Source organism: Echiichthys vipera (assembly GCF_963691815.1).
Source record: "Echiichthys vipera genome assembly, chromosome: 14".
In the NCBI taxonomy this organism is placed as follows: Eukaryota; Metazoa; Chordata; class Actinopteri; order Perciformes; family Trachinidae; genus Echiichthys; species Echiichthys vipera.
The window spans coordinates 17,428,779-17,449,012 of NC_139839.1; the positions used below are offsets into that span (position 1 = coordinate 17,428,779).

At 38.5% G+C, this 20,234-nt stretch overlaps 1 protein-coding gene across 1 annotated transcript; it reads right to left on the reverse strand.

Moving 5' to 3' along the window:
* Window positions 1-905: 905 nt before the first annotated feature.
* On the reverse strand, window positions 906-10,644 carry f11r.1 (F11 receptor, tandem duplicate 1). The gene is made up of 10 exons (XM_083926953.1): window positions 10,277-10,644; window positions 7,182-7,241; window positions 5,647-5,760; window positions 4,938-5,078; window positions 4,574-4,776; window positions 4,380-4,482; window positions 4,067-4,174; window positions 2,573-2,585; window positions 2,300-2,378; window positions 906-2,173 (listed from the first exon to the last, which is right to left on the reverse strand). The coding sequence occupies exons 1-10, from the start codon at window positions 10,326-10,328 to the stop codon at window positions 2,138-2,140; spliced, it is 909 nt and encodes a 302-aa protein (XP_083783079.1). The 5' UTR covers window positions 10,329-10,644; the 3' UTR covers window positions 906-2,137.
* Between the last annotated feature and the right edge of the window lie 9,590 nt (window positions 10,645-20,234).

Below are 20,234 nucleotides of genomic sequence, written 5' to 3' on the forward strand. Positions count from 1 at the left end.
TCCTTATAAATCATTTTTACAAATATACATATATAAAACTTTCAGAGTCTAATTTAGTTTACTATTCACTGTGTAAGAGTATGCATTTTATTTTGAAATGTGTTGGCCACAGCTCATAACTGGTGTCTTTGTTGTGTTATAAGGAAAACTGTCTAATCTTTGCATTTACAGTTTCAGGTGAACTGGGCACAGTTAAAGAAAGCATAATATTTTAATGGTATTTAATTTCTGTATGGTACATTTAGGTGAATACATTTTATTTTGAAACTTGTCTGTGGTGACATTTTGGCCTGGCTCATGTGTGGAAACTGTCTGATATCTCTGTTTATATTATGGAAGTTAATGTGACTATTGCTGTGTGTAGTGAACACAGTTAAATCAAAAATAAAGCTCAATAACATTGTAATGAAGTGTTTGATTAGGTCCATCACGTTGAGGATTAGGACTAATGTGGAAGGCTGGGGAGGCATACATGTGTTTATATCCTGTTTGTTAGACCTGCAAAGTTCACTGCACGAACAAGGTTTCAAACTCCCAAATCTCAAAATATATTGCATATTTTGTGTTATTTCCACGCTTTTTTAAGTTCTAAATGTCATAATAACAGTCTACAGTAAATACTGTCTGGACATAAAGGGATGGTCAAATTCAGATGTGTTCACTGGAGTAATCAAGCTGTCGTGGTCATAAATATATTTTGCAGTTTGTGTTCATTTGTTTTCCCTAGCTCCTTTGTCATATGATTTCTTATTAAGTACACTAAGTTGTCAGTCGTCACCTTAAATTCTTTGCAGCCAGTGACCTTGTCAATAAAAATATTTTCCTGACAACCTCACAAAAATAAAAGCAGAAGTAGCAAAGATAAGCAATTTGCAAAACTGAATAACACCATGTTGACACAACAGTGGACTCAATTTAACATTTTATTAACCAATACAGAAGGTAAAGTTACAGTCATCGGCTCTAAATGTTATAAAAAGGAAAGTTCAAACAATGTAGAAAACTGAAGTGTTTCCCTAATGTAGATATTGTACGTGACAGATTATGTCTGACCTGATCAAACCACTTAAAAACACGACCTGAGAATTTGTGGATGTCGTGGGCGTCACTTTAGTGTCTGGAGGTAGACAGAACCAACATTAGGACAAACAGTTTGGATAGTTAGTAAATATGATAAGGCAACGCATGGTGCTTTATGCACAGGCTGCCAATCCTTTAAAATATATCGTTATTTACTCACACATACAAAGTGCAGCATCACAAACATCTGTTCGCTTAAACAGGACGTGCACTGTCAGTCCACACCCTGTTAAACTCCAGTTCACTTAGCCAATGTAGTTCAGAGGTTTACAAACGTATGTCACAGGCAACACTGCCACACAATTATAATCCTAGCTCAACTACAAATATGTTAAAGAGAATGTGCACCCAAAATGTTAGTGTCATACAAGCAGTAGCTTCACGTTAACCAACTGATGTTTACTGTGTTCTAAATCACAAATGTAAAAACTGTTTTTGTTATTTACAAGAAAAACAAACTCAACACACTTCAATAGAAAAACAACAATATTGTACATTACAACAGATTTATGGTTTGTTAAACAAAACGAGACAATCTATGATCCGTCTATGACATAAGCTCCTTCAATGTTTCAGCATAGAGACACAGACTGATAAAAGAGCACTGGGGGAAATGAAGGAGATGGGTCAATTAATGTAATAAAAAATATGCCTGTTTAGAGTTTTACCAAGATTTATTGTAATCATGCTCCTAGTACCAGCACTGGGAGTAGTTGTACTCAATTTGATGTTATGTTCACATGCAGGAGCATCATTTGAACAAGAAAAAAAAAGGTAGTGCAGAAAATCCAACACTCCTCATAGATGGAAAACCGCATGAGTCTAAAATGGGTCACTGGGAGCCACAGCTCGTTCTATTTAAAAAAAGAAAAACTATCAACGTCTCCTAACCTGCATGTAGTAAATTGTGTCCTACAGCCTTGATGCATGTGAGCCACTAAAGTGGACAGATACTTGTCTATAAAAACTGCAATTCAGGAGCAAATAAAAAGCAAAACGTCAGTAAAAACATTCTGAGACATTCAAAACCAAGGCGTTCTCCCGTCGTTATTGAAGACTATACCACAAACGATGACTTCTGTTTGAATTCCCCCTGAGAACGAACATATCAAACATCAGAACCAGAACATTTGTCCTACAGCTCTCAGTCTGTTAAACACCAAACTAAACAAACATGTGCTATAAATCCATTAGGATTAACCACAATGCTCATACTTACGTCTTCATCATCACCGCCGCCAAGACCACTACCAGCATATGACGATGCGGGCTGGTAGACCACGCTGGGCTTTGGTTTGCTGCGGGGAGAATCATAAGAACATGTTGAGACAGCCACAGAGAGGTCAGACCAGTTTATACATGTAATCTGAGGGAAAACAGCATTTCCCTGAGGATATAGTGTAGTGTGAAGTCAGTCTGGAGCTGCAAACCAGTCTATGGATTATCTGCTAAAGTCCACTAGAAAATAGAAAAAAAAAGAAAATCCTCTTACCTTTCAGTTTTCTCTGTAAAGGGAAGAAAGGAAACCATGTCAGTAGGACAAAGTACTTATTACAAATACGCAACGGACACGCAAAAGTCTGCCCTTTTCATTGCAGCTGATGGAAAAGTGTCTCAGTTATGTAATTATAACTATTGCTCTTTTAGTATTTCCCATCCAGTATTAGATTTCTATTGCATTCTGTGGGTCTTGGGATAAAAAGCTTGGTTCAATTTGTGTATGCATTTAATCCACTCTAGATGGCGTAGTTAGGAAATTTATGATTTGACTCTTTATGATAAAAAATGTTGCATTTTTATAAACAGTCTCATGCTCATGCACACACGTGGACTTTTTTTTTTTTAAAGTCGTAATCTGTAAGAATTGAGAAGAACAATTCTAGCTGCCGCTTAGGCAGTAAGATGTAATTGTAGGCGCGCTTCTGGGACCTCATCTCCTGGAGTGTCGACTGTATGACGTCAGTAGATTGGCAGCTCTCCCAGTGTGAGATGCGGCGCAATGCCTTCACATGCTCCACACTGATAGGAGGTCCAAAGAGAGAATGGCAACAACGTAAAAAGTGTCACTAACTGTGCGACACATTTGATTTTAGCGCGGGAAGGTTGCCACAGACGCTGGTCTTTTTTGGCAAGCAGCAAATACAAGTGCTTTCATTAGTGGTTCATATGATCAATCACTATTGTTTTAACTCACTCTTTGATAGATAGGAACTTAACAGACAATTAACTAGATGAAAATCTTACAGATTAAAACTTTAAATACAGATGACAAACATAAACAATGTTCCCCATGATGCAATAACAAAACAACATGTAGACTTTCTCACCTAAAGAACGGCAACTGGAATCATGATCTGGATGATTTCTAACTGAAACTGTTCTTTTAAGGGGGAGCAGTCATGTAATCATGAATCATCTGGTGCTTCATTGTATTAGTTTGTGTCTTGTAGAGTTCAGAGTTAAACGTATGTACCTATTGTTGAGTGTTTATATATTTGTTGCAGAGTTTTATGTATGTTAAAGGCCCTTCTAGGGACGGGCATTGCAAATGTGCTTAGGATAAAATTGCCGTGGTATGTGGCATTGGTTTATGCTACATACTATACAAATAAACATTAAATAAACTAAAGAATGATTGGGTAGCTGCATTTTATTGCACGTGTTGAATAAGAGTTTGTAAAATGTCGTTTTGATACAGTTTTGCTGTTGTTAAACGTAGTACCCTATTACTTTAATGCTTCAAGACATATCCATTTTTAGATTATTCAATCAATGTGGATGCATACGACGAAAACAGTTCAAGGCTCTTGCCTTGAATTTGTAAAGAAAAAAGGTTGCTGTCATGTTGGCGGTGAAGCATTTATTTAACTTGTTAAAAAAAGGGAAAAAAACTGTTCAGACGTCCAAGGTTTGTGTAAACAGTGAAAGTCTGAATAGTGAGGATGCAGGGAAATGCCATGAATTTAATATAATGTAGAATACTCACTGGGAAGGTATCCTTTCTTGTGGGCGTACCAAATGCCCACTCCCAGCAGGAGCACTAGCAACAGAGCCACGATTACCCCAGCAACAATTCCTCCAGTGTTGAGGTCACCTGGAAGAAAACATAAGGTTCATTAGCTTAAATACAGTTAGACATTATTGTCTCCTTTGATGCAGCCAAACCTGTTTACTATCCTTTAAGTGTTGGCATACAGCACACTACACCAGCTGAAACATGTTTAAAAATGACTGCCTCTTGAATATGTAAGCGGAGCCTAACGCATGCTTTAAATTAAATTGAAGAGAAAAGTACTTACGGACTTCCATTTTCAGGGCTTTACAGCGCTGAGGAGCACCAGCATTGTTAACAGCCTCACAGTAGTACTGCCCTGAGTCCTTCTTGGCTGTAGCAGGAAACTCCTGAAGAGACAGAGATAATTTGATTTTTTAAGGCCATGGAGTCCACAACTGTCTCACTGACAAAGGTGCGAAGGAGAAAGTTGTAGCTGACCAGGTTGCCACTGGCTGCATCTAGCCTGTAGGTGGCATTTTTGAAGGCAGCAATCTTGCTAGGATCAGTGGGCAGAAGGGTGCCATCTTTGTACCACTTGTAAGTGGGCGGAGGTGAGCCATCGTTGTCATGGCAGGTCAGCAGAGCCTTCCTGCCAGTCGTCACAGAGGTGGGGACCCTACACAAGGGTGGAGACGGAGGCACTGCAGGACGTAACATTCAGTTTTCAGCATGTACGGTAATACACACTACAGACAAAGAAATATACCGTATATCACAGAATTTTTGGTGAAATTATATATAAGGGATGTGTCTGGGTTGATTATAGATGTGTTTGCAGAATGTTATTACAAAAGACCCTTACCCAGAACAGTCATCTTAACTCTGACTTCCCCAAACTGTCCGTTGCCGGACACCTCACAGTCGTACACTCCGTTATCCTTGCGGGTCACTTTGGAGAATCTCAGATTATTCCCATACATTGTGACTCGGCTGGAATACGACGCTGTGGAAAAATGGCAGCATTAGCATGACATAAGAAAAAGCATCGACTGACTTACTGACATTTGAAATCTGCTGCTGTCATCATATGCAAATGTGTCACCTGAATGTGTTGACAATTTCACAATGCATTTAGGACTTAGGTCATGTTATTATATACAGCTTAGGCCACAAGAACAATCATAAGAGAATATCATGGCTTTTTTAATAGATACACCACAAAAATGTAAAACGCCGAGATGAGAAGTAAAATTCACAGCAGAGTTGTTTTATTGGATTACATGAGACTGTACAGGTGTGCCTAATAAAGTGGGAAGCGAGTGTATGTGGGTTTGACTTGTTTTACATAAAACTGTATGGACCAAGGAAGGACATCAGGAGATAACACTGATCAGTTCTTTCTTGACCCAACTTACTTACCAACTTCATTCAAATCTTTTTAAATCGTTTTTAAAATATGCCTCTAACTAACAGAGAGAAAGACAAACACAAAAGATCAAAAACAAAAACTTCCTGCCAACTGTCAACATGCTACAAAAGGACACAGACTCAAATATTGTGAAACTACTCACTTGTTGGTTTCCCATCAAAGACCACATATGTCTGCGAACCTTTCAGGTCCTTAAATTTCCACTCAACTCTGGCCGGAGCAAAGTCGGCTGAATGTGTGCATGTAAGGTCAGTCCCTGAAATCACAGAGTTCACAAAACAATCATGGTGGTTAAAATTAAATGGTATTATTAAATTTAAAAAATGCAATTTTAAATTTGTCCATCTTGTTTTTGTGCATTTACACATTTACTGCAATTTGTCACAAGAGCTTTTATCATGTTAAAACTGAACAAAAATGAGATGCAGGACAGTGGTGGGAAAATGCTGCACCAGAATCAACACCAACACTATACAGCACAGGTAGAAATATATTATAATTCGAATTGACATTAAAAAGTCATAAAAACAAACATATATGACTCACACGTAAAAAAAAAAGACTCATTTAACATGTTTTTAAACTCAAAACTGCTGCAAAGTAATTTTGGATAACACCAGACTAAGTGTACATGACTGCTACGACAAGTCTGGACTGAAATTGTGCTCGTACCTAAGAGAGAACTCAAAACCCGAGAAAATTTGTGAAAGCAGCAGGTTCTTCTGAATCATTCGTACAAGCCACTTAAGGACAAAATGGTTCTTGCATGAGGCTCAATCTTTGTTTGTCTCTATCAAGAGCAGAAACTGTATCATTTACAACCACAGCTGCTGCTGTAGTGCTGCTAAGATCAGCTCTATACCCAGATTAATAGGGACATAAAACAGCATTGGCAGAGAAAAAGACATGGGAGTCTGGAGATAGTCATTCAGATCATTTGTATCGCCTCCTTTATTTCAGAATTGAACAAGAAAAAAAAGTGTTTTAATTAAAATGTGTGTCAAACAATGATGGGGTTGGGCTGAACGATGTGGCCAAAATCTTCTGTCCCGATATAAATCATTTCATTTCTCATATGTCACAGTATAGCATATTCTCTGGTAAGTCAAAGCATAGTCTAAATGAAATAACCACACAGTAAAGTATATTTTTGTATACTCCTGTGTGAATTTGATATGTAACAAGTTAATGTTTTCTCATTGTATTAAGGATTTATATAAGGAAATCAGATTCTGGCCATATTACTTACCTTAAAATGACACTATTTATACACAGATGTGTTTTTTAAAATATGCATGCTGTAGGTGCACTGGCTATTTATGGTTATTTAACTTTTGTGTTTCACAGGTTACAAATTAATGTGAATGTTGTCTTGCAAGTTACAAAGTGCATGTGTCTATACGTTGAGGCTATGGCAGCTATGGACATAAAGCTGGAGATTTTGGTTTTGAAAAATTGGAAAAAAGGCTCAGTTATATTCTCACTTTTATTAACAAACATTAAAAAAAGCCATCTCCACTGCAACGCTTCACTCTCTATGACAAAGAATAAAAGACTTTAGTCTCCCGTTGAGTCATGAGAGCGAAATGAATGAAACGCAATTACTTTGGGATACATAATTAAGGCATACAATGGCTCCTCTACATCTTAATATTTTCTTTCCTTTTCAAGCCTCACCTTCATTCTCCTTCACCCGCACATCATTGTTGCTGGTGGTGACTGAAAAGCCACTTACACCTGGACACAGAGATTCAAAAAAACCACATCATTAATTAGACTTTGAGTTAACCAACATGCTGTCTCTATAACAACATCTCTGTAATCCGCATTGGTGGACAAATATTACAGTAGACTACAAACTTACTGACGTATTTTACACATAAGAATTTAAAAAGTGTGCCGAGTCTAAATTCTTACTTCCCTCCCTGACAGCTATTGCTTTTTGTTGGATGATTATTAAGTCAGTGACTGCAGAGTCTTCCCTAAAGAGACACAAAATAGACAGTCATGTTGTAGTTACTGGGCTTTTACAATCACTGTAAAATCAACCATGTAAAAAGAAAAAAAGGATGACATAATTCAAAATGTATGAAATTACTTAAGATTAAAGGCATATGAGTATTTCACAAGTTGGGAAACTGCAGGAATCCGGGGTTTTCAAGTGGCTTGAAATATGAACAGCCTGTATTTTAGATCTCCCTGATATGAGGCTGGGTGAGAGGGGAGATTAAAGCACTCTGTGTTTTAATATTCATGAGGATGAACACGAGGAGATTGGTAGGACTGAGGATGTTACAGTTTGAATGGAGATTTCTTATTAGAGAATAACGTCTGTGAAGCTCTGCTTGGTCTGCTTTAGAAAGACCAGTTTATATAAAAAATGATTGATAGAAGAAAGATTTGAGAATTGGGCATCAATTTTAAACCTGAACATTTTCAGTAATACTTAACTAGTATTTTCAAGATTTTCTACAGAAAAATACCAAATATTTATTGGTAGCAGCTCCTAAAATGTGAATATTTACTACATTTCTTAACTGAATATCTGAAGTTATAATAACGGAATATTTGAGTTTTAGACTGTTGTTTGGATCTTTTTGAATGAGTCTGTTTGCCGAGGAAAAAATGCAAAAGATGACAAGATTTTATGCATTTCTGACACTTTAAAATCAGAATAATGTATCGATTAATAAAGAAAATAATGGGAAGATGAATGAATTTTAAAAAGAGTAGTGAGAAGCAGCCCAGCAAAAAAGATTTTATAACACACTCCAACTATATTGGGTTTCATTAGGGTTTAAAAGAGCAGAGTTACCAATAAATGAAAGGGTACTTTCAAAGCTCAAATGCCAATAGTATGACATTCTTCCGATCACGAAGCTTGTCAAACACACAGAGCATGCTCACACGCCACCAAGGTGTGGACAAAAGAAAGAAGTGGCTCATTCCTGTGTGCTGAGGCAGAAAACTTCCGGTGAAACTGTCAACAGTCTGAATGAAACCGGGTCATTTCAGGCCCAGCAGTGCAGCTAAAACAGAGACGCGCTGACTAAATTATTAATGCATGCAGACACGGGCCTGTCTGTCACATAATGCAGCCATTGCACCACTTTACATTATACCACACTGTCATTACTTTACTGTAAGTGTTGGGAGTTACATGATTTACCTTGTTATCTGACAAGTGTGTGTGTGTGTGCGTGTGTAAACCTAAACTACAGGGAACAGCAGCCGGAGCAAGTTAATCATTAACTCAGTGTAACTCATTCCAAAATTGACTACAAGATGAAAGTATAAAAAATAGCTAGACCTCAAATGAATGTGTACCAACGTAATACTTACACTGTGAACTCAAATTTGCGAATTATATTTTTACTGTACATACGTAAATACAATTGCCCTGCAACGCCCTGCAGATGTTTCTCCCAGGCCGTTTCAGCTGAGATAAGGCAGCAGAGTCACAGTTTTGGTATTGGAGATAAGCCTCCAGGGTAAAATGAAACCAGAGCACTCCATGACTTTGTTTGCATACTTTCCGAGTTTCATGGTTGGGGTGATAGTGTCCTTCAAGGTAAAGGGAGCCACGGGTAATTCAATTTAAAGCGCAGCAGTAAATTTCTCTGCTCAGTGCAACAAGTTTGAAGCGTTGTAAGGAGGCCATTTCATACAGCAAACTGTGCTGCAGGTGCACTGATGAGCACTACAGAAAAGACAAACAGTAACCAACCTGGAAAGCAGCTGGAAGAAATGTTACACAAGAGGCCCATTAACTAGTCTAACCACTCCGCCTCCTGGCCTACAAGCAAAGTCCTGTGATGAGCCACTTCTACTAAATGTTTCTTGTTGATAGTGTTTGAGTTGAACAAATTACAATGTAGATTTCTCGATGTTCATGACAATCCTTAAAGAGATTGTAAATTGAATGCTGCAGGTTCATAGTTAAGACATACTTTGGTCAGTAGTGTTTTGGAAACAGTGTGTAGTACTTTATTAATAACCAGAACATAATTTGGAGGCTACTCACTGGCATGGACAGTCCGTCCACCCACAAATAAACATACAAACACCTTGATCGTACGATAAGTGTTAGTAAGATTTATGAACATAATTATCTCATAAATTCAGAGAGTACAAGTTTAATTTAGACACACTTTTATTGAACTACTGCACTGTGGAAAGCTAAAACGACTCTTTCGTTGCCTTCAGTGTTATTGATGTAGCTTCATTGGGACTCAATCAGTTTAAACATGACTTTAATTTTTTGCATCTAAGTGTAAAGACCATAGGATCAGTAATGTGAAATACATGTGACTCCATTAGTAGAGCATTCTTCCTACTTTTATGACCAACTTACAATGGCTATTGTTACAAAACAGGAGACTTCCACCTTTTGTTGTTTGCTGGTGTTACAGCTGCTCCAACACTCAAGAGAGTAAGCTACTTTTCTGCTCTAGCGCTGTCATTTAATCTTAAAAAAGGGACATTGTCGTAAAACTTTGAAATACCCTGCAATAGAGTGTCCCATTTTATGGTCACTAATGTAAGCGTCACCTCCCCATCCTGAGCTCACATAAGCAGAACAGGCCTACGTTGCGTTTCAGGCCCGAGGCTCATTTGGGAATTACAACTGCCAACAGCTCATTTCACATTTAGGGACAAGAAACATACTACTTTTGTGATTGTTTTTGCTTGGCTACACTGTTCAACAAGAAAGACTACTGAGCTCTCCTCAAACTCTTTTATTTATTTATTTTTAATGACAAATCACTCACCTGTCGCTGCGCAAAAGAACAAAGCCACCGAAACCAACCCGCTGGCAAACATGTCGACCACTTCGGCCCCTTTTCTGCCACACGACGGCGTCCTTTATCAACTTTTCTCCAGGAAAACGCGGCGGAAAGTGCGAAGAAAATCTTCCTTTCGTCAAGTGAATAGCAAGGTGCTTATAGTTCCCAACTGTTAGTTCACTGTGCCGAGGTTTCTGCCTGCAACAACCGCCTGCTCTCACCTGAGGAGTCCGCCCAGGTGACAACAACCTCACTTCCGGTAATAGGATCCTCCGCCAGGTGCCGGAGCGCTGACAGAGTGGAGGAACAGGTTGGACTGCACAGCGCACATTTACATGGAGAGAAACCCGTGGTGGTTTATTAGCAAGACAATGTTCACACACAGCGCAGGTTGAGTTTAAGGTCTCTGAACTCTCCACCACTGTGACAGATGTGTATGCCTGCAGTCTTTTCCAGTTCCTTCTCTCCTCTTGGTAGGGGTATTTCCCACGATGAGTCAGAAATGAAAGGCGTGCTGCTATGTTTCCATCACGTGCACACCACATGTATTGCTCATCCTTGATATGACAGCAAAAGTAAAGCTATTATGCAAAAACCATGAATAAAAATGGTGTGACATTATATTAACATCATTTGTAGTTATGGGGTAGCTGTTTGAAGTTTTAACTTCAAATGTATTATAGTGGCATCGGATTCAACTTTGTATGTAGTATGTAAGCAGATTACATACCACATCTGACCTGGTGATTTTGTGCAAATATACAAATATACACATAGAAAAACACAGAAAGAATACACATAATTAAGCAAGAACAACTAAATAAAAAAGAAGACATTAGTACTATACTATATATATATACTATACTACACATTAGAACTATAGATATAGAATATAAAATATAAATTAAAATGTGCATATGTGCAGGTGATGTAACACACTGTGAGTATGTGGACGTTAATATAACGTGTAATGGTAGGGGGTGGTGAGGCGTGGGGTGGGGGGACTCAGGGGGCAGTGAGAGGTAGAGTGCATGTCAATGGGGGGACCCGGGCCTTAATGTTGAAGAGGCCAGTTGCAGAGGGGAAGAAGCTGTTGTTGTGGCGTAAGGTTTTGGTCTTTACAGACCTCAGCCTCCTGCCGGAGGGAAGTGTTTGACAGTGTACATGTATGACAAATGTAGGCCTATTTGAAACAGTGATGCTGTGGATAAATGCAAAGTGCAACATTTCATAAATCAGCCTAGCGAGTCCAATGCTGAGGTAGAGTCGACCGATTGGGACGTCTCTACATCATCAAATTTAAAAACGCCCTCTCATCAAGCAGCCCCTGGCCCCTAGTCCTCTCTTCGCCCCCCTCTGAGCCCCTTGCACACTTTGTTGCATTTGTCAAAATTATGCAGTGGGTGGTGTTAGGCTCAGACCCAAAGTTACACTAGTCTGACGTAACAACCTTTTAAAATACTATTCCCGGGACCAACCGCTCTGTGGCCAAATCTGTGAAACTTTCCCGATCACTTCTTTCTTCAGTGAGACACGTTTTCACCAATAGGAAAGTGGTAAAAGGACAATTCTGTCATTTCTTGTACTCAGATCTGTTGGAACGGGGGACACAGTAATGGGGCATTGTAAAAATATGAGGTTTGAACCGGCTTAGTCCCAGAAATAGTACTTTGAAAGGTTTTTGCTTCACGACCTAAAGAACGGATACTGTTTCTTTTCTATGCATGTAAATTGCATTTATTTAATTTAATTAACACACCATTAATGTCAAAACATACCACCTGAACAGTGTGAAAGTGAAACAATGAATATTATACTCACCAGAACAAAGTCTGGTGCATAATTTTAGTCGTCTGGAAGAATACCTTAGAACTACACAGCAGCAGGGCTTCCCATAAGGGGGGAAAAGGGGAAAGCTTTCTCAGGGCCAGCCACTAGATGGGGCCCATGGAGGCCAGCAATAATCATTTTCATCCTAAATGTAAGCAATGATAACCACATTTTATTTTGAACCAAAATATTCACGGTTGCTTATTAAAACAACAGAGAGAGATAGAGAGAGAGAGAGAGAATCATATATTGTGTGCACATATTGATGTATTTAAAGCAGATTTTGAAATGCTCCTGACTGCGGAGTGGACTCAAGTCTGGGAGGTTCCTCAGATTGTCTGTAAAGTGTGAAATTAACCAAAAGGGAAATATAACTGACAAGATATTGTCACACTCCATCGTTTAACTGACCAAAAGTATGTGGACACACTGTGGGAGTCTTTCCCAGAGGTGTGGAGTCTGTTAAAGTAACATATTTACACTCATGGTTTTAGAATGAAATGTTAGACAATTATAAATGGTTGTAACGTTGTAACGAGCATCTGCATACTTTATTTGAGTGGTGGTACTGCAGCTCTCATTTGTGAGACCACCGCTAGAGTATTAGTGCTGTCCTTCAAGTACTGTACATAACATATGTACAATTTTGAGGTACTTGCACATTGCATTACTATTTCTACTATATACTGAATATGAATATATATACCTGTATGTATACAGGCTACATTTTAAGTATATTCCTATACTTTTTACTTTCTTATTAATCAATTATGAAGTATTATTATAGGTTAGGCAGGCTGTATATAAAGTAATAAAAAAGCTTGACCATGCTTTACCTCACTACCTCACTTCAAATCCAAACTGAAAACCCATCTGTTCAAAACTGCCCTTTCCCTTTGATCTTATTTGCACTGTGTTGTTATTTTAACCTGATTTGATGATTCTGTTTACTCCCCATTTTTATTATTGTTTGTGTTGCCCTGTTTTTAACGAATTTATGGTGTCCTCGAGTGCTTAGAAAGGCGGCTATAAATAAAATGTATTATTATTATTATTATTGTTAGCAGCTACAACATTAATCCACCAATTAACTGTTATACAATTATATGATATGTTGTTCCAAAATGGACCATTCTGCATAATGAGTACTTTTACTTTTGGTACTTAAGTATATTTTAATGCTTTAGTGGTTTTACTGAAGTAAGAATTTGAAAGCAGGACTTTTACTTAATTAAAGGATCTGAATGCATCTCCCCCCACTGCTAGCTCTAAGGTTGATTGTTTTCAGGATGTTGTAAGAACACAAACATTTGTGCGGTTAAATTGATATTTTTATATAAGTGCATGCTGTTAAACCCTAAACTATCTGCTCGGACACAATATTCTGCTTTGCATATTTCTAAATGTTGGTGTCTCCTCATGGCTGTTATCCATGCAATCATTTCCTTTTATTTTGACACTTTCAAGTACAATCCAGTTTGACACAGTGCTACCCTCTACAGGACTACAGCAGCACCCTGAGCATGATGCACATACTAACTGGGGACATGCATGATAGGGCTCATGCAATGACACATTTTATTGGTTGGATAGTTTCCTTTAATGAGCATTGTCCTTTGATGCTGTTTCAGTTGTTCAGTTTATTGTCATTGTACAGTACATAGTATAGCAGTGCTTTTCAGTGCAGTTAAATGATTGTGCTTTGGCTTCACACTACCTACTCAACTACATACATAAGTAAAAATCCTTAAAATTATCAGAGAAAACATTGCATCATATAAAGCATACAGTATTCAGTTTATAAATAGAACCATGTGGAATTGACTATAACTTTCAGAAACATACTGTATATTTATGACAACAAGCCTCAGCTGAACATGGATCATGTGTCTCAGGCACAAGTGAAAGGCAACATAAGAAAAACGTGTGTTTTGGTTTTCTTTGCAACAGTAATTGAGTGACTTTATACAACTTCTCCTCAAAATAGAATACAATAGAATAGATACTTTATTGTTCATGCATCTATTAGTAGTCAGTCAAAAACCGTTTGAAAGTTTTTGTTTCTCCGCTTGTCATTAGATGTAATCCTGCCAAAGCTATCTTTGTTGCCCTGCCCAGTTCTCATCGACTAATACAACACAATCTTCCACTAGTGGGCCTGTGTGGCACAAGGTCGCCTCTGTCTGCTCTCATCGTTTGACAGCCAAGAAGGAGACACAGGGGAGAGATTTCAGTCAAGCAAATTAGATTGCATTCCCTAAAAAGTGATGATACTCTGCAATAATGCCACACAACGGAGCGCAACGTTGCATCACTTCTGAGCTGAGAAAATTGAAATTCTCTTTAAAATTCCTCTTGTTTGCTGTCCTCAATATCTTCCATTGCGTTTAATAAAAAATCACTTATTGCATGTAGATATAAATATTACAGAATATAGACTTAGAGTTTAAGACCAAGTCACATTCATGCTTTTTACTCTGTTAGACATGTCTGTCGGAAATCAACATGGATTCAACAGATCTCTAGTGCACATTTCAGTAACTGTTTATATGTGAGAGAGTATAAACTGTATGGGGTAGTACGTGTGCTTGGTATTGAGTGCATAATGCAGAGTTAGCAGGCCTGTGACGTACCAACTTTATATTGTACGTTCAATCATTTCAACTCATTGCACTTTGTGCATACACACAACTTCAGGAGGGTCTAACAGCAGTCACCAGATGATTATGGGTGCAGCGTTAATGTATGCAGCAGTTTGGCTCCTTGCTCACAGCCAGTGAATTTCCAGCAGCATGGGAAGTGTCATCAAGGTCAGCAGTAGGCCACTGCAGCTTTGTAACAAGACACTCCACGCCGAGCATGGGAGGAGGAGCTCTGCAATAAGAAAAAGTAATGCAGGTTAAGAGGGAGGAGCATTTCGTTCATCAATCAATCAAATGTTTTCTTTGTGTAAAACAACAGGATGTGCACAAGCAGCTTACTTTTCTCAACCACTGTGGTTTTGGATGCTGTGCCTGCATCGGGAAGTTTGATGGTGCAGGTGAAGTTGGACTTGCCGTTGGGCAGGTTTCTAAACAGCAGGCGACAGTTGTTGCCCGGGAAGATGCGGGCTCTTGCACGCTTCTTGAAGGGGGCGTGCTGTTCCTCTTCTGGGTCGGTGGTGTCAAAGAGTCTCTCGCCGTTTGTATACTTGCAAAACGGTTCAGGCGACTCAGGTGGAACTGCGTATTTGCAATCCATTCTGAGGGTGTGCTCATCTATTGAGCAGTAGTACAGCTGAATCACCTTCTGGGCTGACGCAAAGCCTATGTGTAGAGATGATCAGATATTTACCAAAGACATTAAAAACAGATTGAAAATGATTCATTAAGAAAGAACAAAAAACATGCAAATATCAGGAAAAAGTCCTCTATTCACATTATGTTAACCATAAATGATCCTACCAAAAAGTAAAATTGTGGCAAGATAGAACATCCTCCCAACTATCCTGCAAAAAATGAAAGAATAAAACATTTTGTGCAAACCAACACCATGGCAATTACTATACACCAGAACCAAACAGTTTATTTATTTTGCTGTCGTGTCTTTTTGTTGAAATTCAAATCAGATATAGCTGACTATACTGTAAAGAGCAGGGTCAGATTTCAGACATGAATACCACACTTCTGCAGAGGTTACTGGAGAAAAGCCACTCTACCATAACTGAACAACTACAGTACAATACAGCATCACTGTTTTTACGCCGCAAACAGATGAACTGCAAACTTAACTGGTTAATTGTCAACATTAACACATTCATGTGTTCATGCTTATTATTTGCCCACTTGTATTTAATGTTAAGAAAATGCTTGAAGCAGTTCATCTCTGTTTCGTTTGCTTGATGCAAACCCCCTCGTCTTCATTCAAATATTTGCTTTAGTGCTGACTCCAGTGGTATTTCATCCAGAATAAATGCACTGTGCATAGTACAGTTTAATATTTACCATAGCTCAGATCTAGAAAATAATAGTATATGAATCACTCTCACCTTGTCTGATGCAGTTTGAGCTTTCCTCAGTGTTCTGCAGTGTGATGCCAGGGGTAGATACAGTAGAGGTCGGCTTATAGAAGAAACAGAGGAGAGAGGCAGGGGAGGGGGACAGAGAGGGAGGGGAGTGGGGGAAGAGGAGGGGGGGAATGCTGCTCCAGTCCAGTGGACTTTGGGGATGTTTGTCAGTATTGTGTAAGGTTTTCTTTTTTGTTATTGATTTTTACCCTGTGTTTTACCACAGGAGAGAGGAGAGGATCATCTACCAACACACAAACATCTGGCCTCATGTTGAAAGATAGAATTTTTGCTGAATGACAGAGAAAAAGGAAATGTTGTGACGAGGGTTTGAATGGCTGAGACGCCTCAGCAGCTGTTTCCTCATTCAGTGTGCGAATACAATATGTCAGCAGTTTCTCTGCTGCTTTTGCCAACATAAATTAAAATATATACATATTAAACACAAGCACACAGTTGAAATTCATTTCAACTAATGTATTAAAAATCTAAATTACATTTACATCTGCCTAAAATAAAACAAAATGACACTTATTATGTGTTTGAGTATTTTACTAATAGTCTTATCATTTATGACTACATTACATTAAAGGTCCCCTATTGTCAAAAATTAGAGTTTTAGATTAAGTAATTTTTAAATGACAAAGTAGGTCAAGGTGTGTTTTTACATGAATACTGTAAAATCATGAAAACGCTCAATCCACTGAGAAATGCACACAGCTTGTATTCAGAAACGGCTTTTAAACGAGCCGTCAGGACTTCTGTACGGTTGTGATGTCACATCTATACTATATACAGGTAGAAGTGCTGCTACAGTCATCCCCTGACTGAAGTGACGGTTTGGTCATTTTCACAGGTACTGAAAACAAGTCTACAGACATGCTACTATAGCAGCTCCGTGGGGTAAATGCTAATGCTAATATATTGTCAATGACAGGTAATGTTCACCGTCTTTGTTCAGCTTGTTAGTATGCTAACATTTGATAATTAGCACTGCAATTTCCCAGCTTGGGATCAATAAAGTATTTCTATTCTATTCTATTCTATTCTGTTCACAAAGTACAGGTTTAGGCAGATGGAAATTTGCAGATATTTTTATACAAACCGAAATATCTGAGAAATTAGAGTTTTTTGAACTGATTATGGCGCTACATGAAGAGTAGAAGTAATAATTCATCCTGAGGGGGACTGAGTGGTGGATCACCAGACTGACAGACACCTGGCTTAATGGAGGTAGTCCTAACTGCTCAGTCAGTGTTAGTAAAAAAGAGGCCTGTATCATTCCTCATAAGATAAGATAAAATAAAATGTGATTGTCCCTGAAGACAAATTTGTCCTGGGCACGTTGTGCACGTTGCTGCATCGCCATATATCATGCTATACAACAGACACAGACAGGGCGTTACATTAATGACAGACACGTCAGTGGCATCAACATCATTGGCTTTTAAACAAAAAAAGGGACTATTTCACAAGGGTATCATGACTTTCTATAGGAACTGTAAGAATGCTACATTTTATGCATTATTGCTTTCCCAAAGGACGTTACATTAATGTCAGACATGTCAATGGCATCAACATCATTGCAAAATGAATATCTAAAGTCCTCTGGTAGCTCTCGAACTATTAACTGACTATATCACACACCACCACAACACTCAGCAGTATACCACTTATCCAAGGACCCTAGTGAGTTGTTAACTGAGGAGTAATCCAGGGGGTTATTAAGCCTGACATGTGAGCACTGTATAGTTGCTTATATAATAAACCAGACACAATTGTTAAGCTAAATATTGAAATCATACATATTATTATCTGAAAATGAGGTAACAGTGTGGCTTGTGTGCCTAAAAACATTACAAACAACCAGGATTTCATCTTGTCAAATCCCCTGAGATAGACCCACTGTGTCCTCTTTATCCTCTCACTGTATCCTCTGTATCCACTTTATCCTCTACACACTGCTCATCCATTTTGTCAAGGTCTTTGCTGAACGACTGCCATGCTGAAGCAGTCTCCCAGGACACTGACGGAAGTGTTGCAGAGCTCTCTCAAAGGCACATACCGCAGCAAGCAGAGGATATCTGCCATTTTGCACTGTTCTTTATTTATATGTCTAACATGACTTTAAAAATGTGTCTCCTCCCTCTTGCCTTTGAAAAGCAGAGAAAGCAGGCGTAGTGATTCCTGCCAAAAGTATGCATTAAATATTCTGTAGCTGCTATCTCTGCTGCTCTTCTGCTGGATGCTGCTGTTGATACACTGCAGATGTAACACAGAGCCATTATCCATTCCTCCTCCATACTGTACACTATACTGTTCTACTGTCCTATTCTACCATTATATTATCAAATGGCACTGCAAGTATTTATTCAGTCACTACTTTTTGAATCATGCACTTTTGCCCCAACATCCTGTCTAATTAGCCAGGGAAGACCCCCTGAGACCGAGCTCTCATTTTCTATGTTGGTTACATATCATACATACAATATTTTTTTCCTCAAAAGACAGGGTCAAGAAGAGCAGCACCCGAGTCTATCTTCACCCACATCCACTTCAGAGAGTAGACTAAAAGAGCAACGTCAAGGATTCCTGTCATTTGAAAGCTCCGATTGTGATTGGCAGGTTTCAATTTGATTATGTAGTCCAACCCAATTGTAAAAATACATTTAATTTATTAATAGCTGAAGGGGGTATATGACAGAGCCAGACATTCATACTCTTTTGGAAATAAGGATGATATTAGATGCATCAACAATACATGATTTAAAATAGATAGCTACACCACCACCATTCCCTTTTCTGCCTGCTCTAAAAAAGCATGTAACCTTCAAAATCCAGATCAGAATCTAAAACAGGTTACTTCCGCAAAGACTCAGAAATGACTAAAATATAAGGATTTGCCTGTTGGATCAGAATATCAACATAGTCTAATTTAGGGGCCAGACTCCTCACATTTAGAAGAAACCCTTAACTAGATTTAGAAACAGATGCAAGAGGCTCTGTATCAGCTAGTACAACTGAAATACACTTCACTGTCGGCACAGATATCTAAGTGTTAATGGATACCCCATTTGGTCTGTGAATGGATCTGCATGCTCTAAAAAGAGAAATGTATTGTATTTAATTTATGTAGGCACAACTACTAGAACTACATCTTGGCTTGTGCATCTAGTAGGGGAGGGTCTGGTGGGAGGCTGGAAGTGGTAGGAAGCACAATTAAACAGAGATGCGGTTACCTTAGTAGAGATCTTCCCTACTATGGAAAGTTGACCAATCTACATATTATACAGTGCCTATAGAAAGTCATGATACCCCTTTGAAATAGTCACTTTTTTACAGCCTGAAATGATAATATTTAATTATATATATATATATTTTTTATTTATTTATTATTTTTTTTTTCAGCGTGATTTACACATTTTGCCATCCAACATTCAAGTGATTTTTTTTTTTCTGAAAATGAATAAAAAATGAAAAACTAGAAAAGTAGGGTTGGACAAGTGATGAGTCCCTTTAGAATAACCATTATAAATGTTCTCAGGTATCACCAATCACCTTCCAGATTACACAGTTAATTGGCCTCCACCTGCATCAACTGTGGTGTTTTTGATTTTACTTCAGAATAAAATCAGATGTTCATTGAGGATTCATCTGCTAGTAGTTCCTGGTAACACCAATGATAATTCACCATGGTTGGAAAGATGCTTTCAAAAGAGCTCTGGGATAATGTTGTGGATAGGCACAAGTTAGGAGAAGGATATAAAAAGAATTCAAAGGCTTTAACTATCCCTCTGAGGACCGTTCAGAGTCCAGATTTGAAGGCATATGGCTCCACCCAGACCTGGCCTAGATCGGGCCGCCCCTTTAGACTGGATCACTGAGCCAGGATCCGAGCTACCAAGAGGCCCATGGTGACCTTGAGGGAGTTATAAGTCTTAAGGGCAGAGGTTGGTTGATCTGTGCATGTGAGAACAATTTCACAGGTTCTTCATGTTTGGCAGGGTGGCAAGAAAAAAGCCTCTTCTGAAAAACATCACACTGAGTCTCGTTTACAGTATGCCAAAA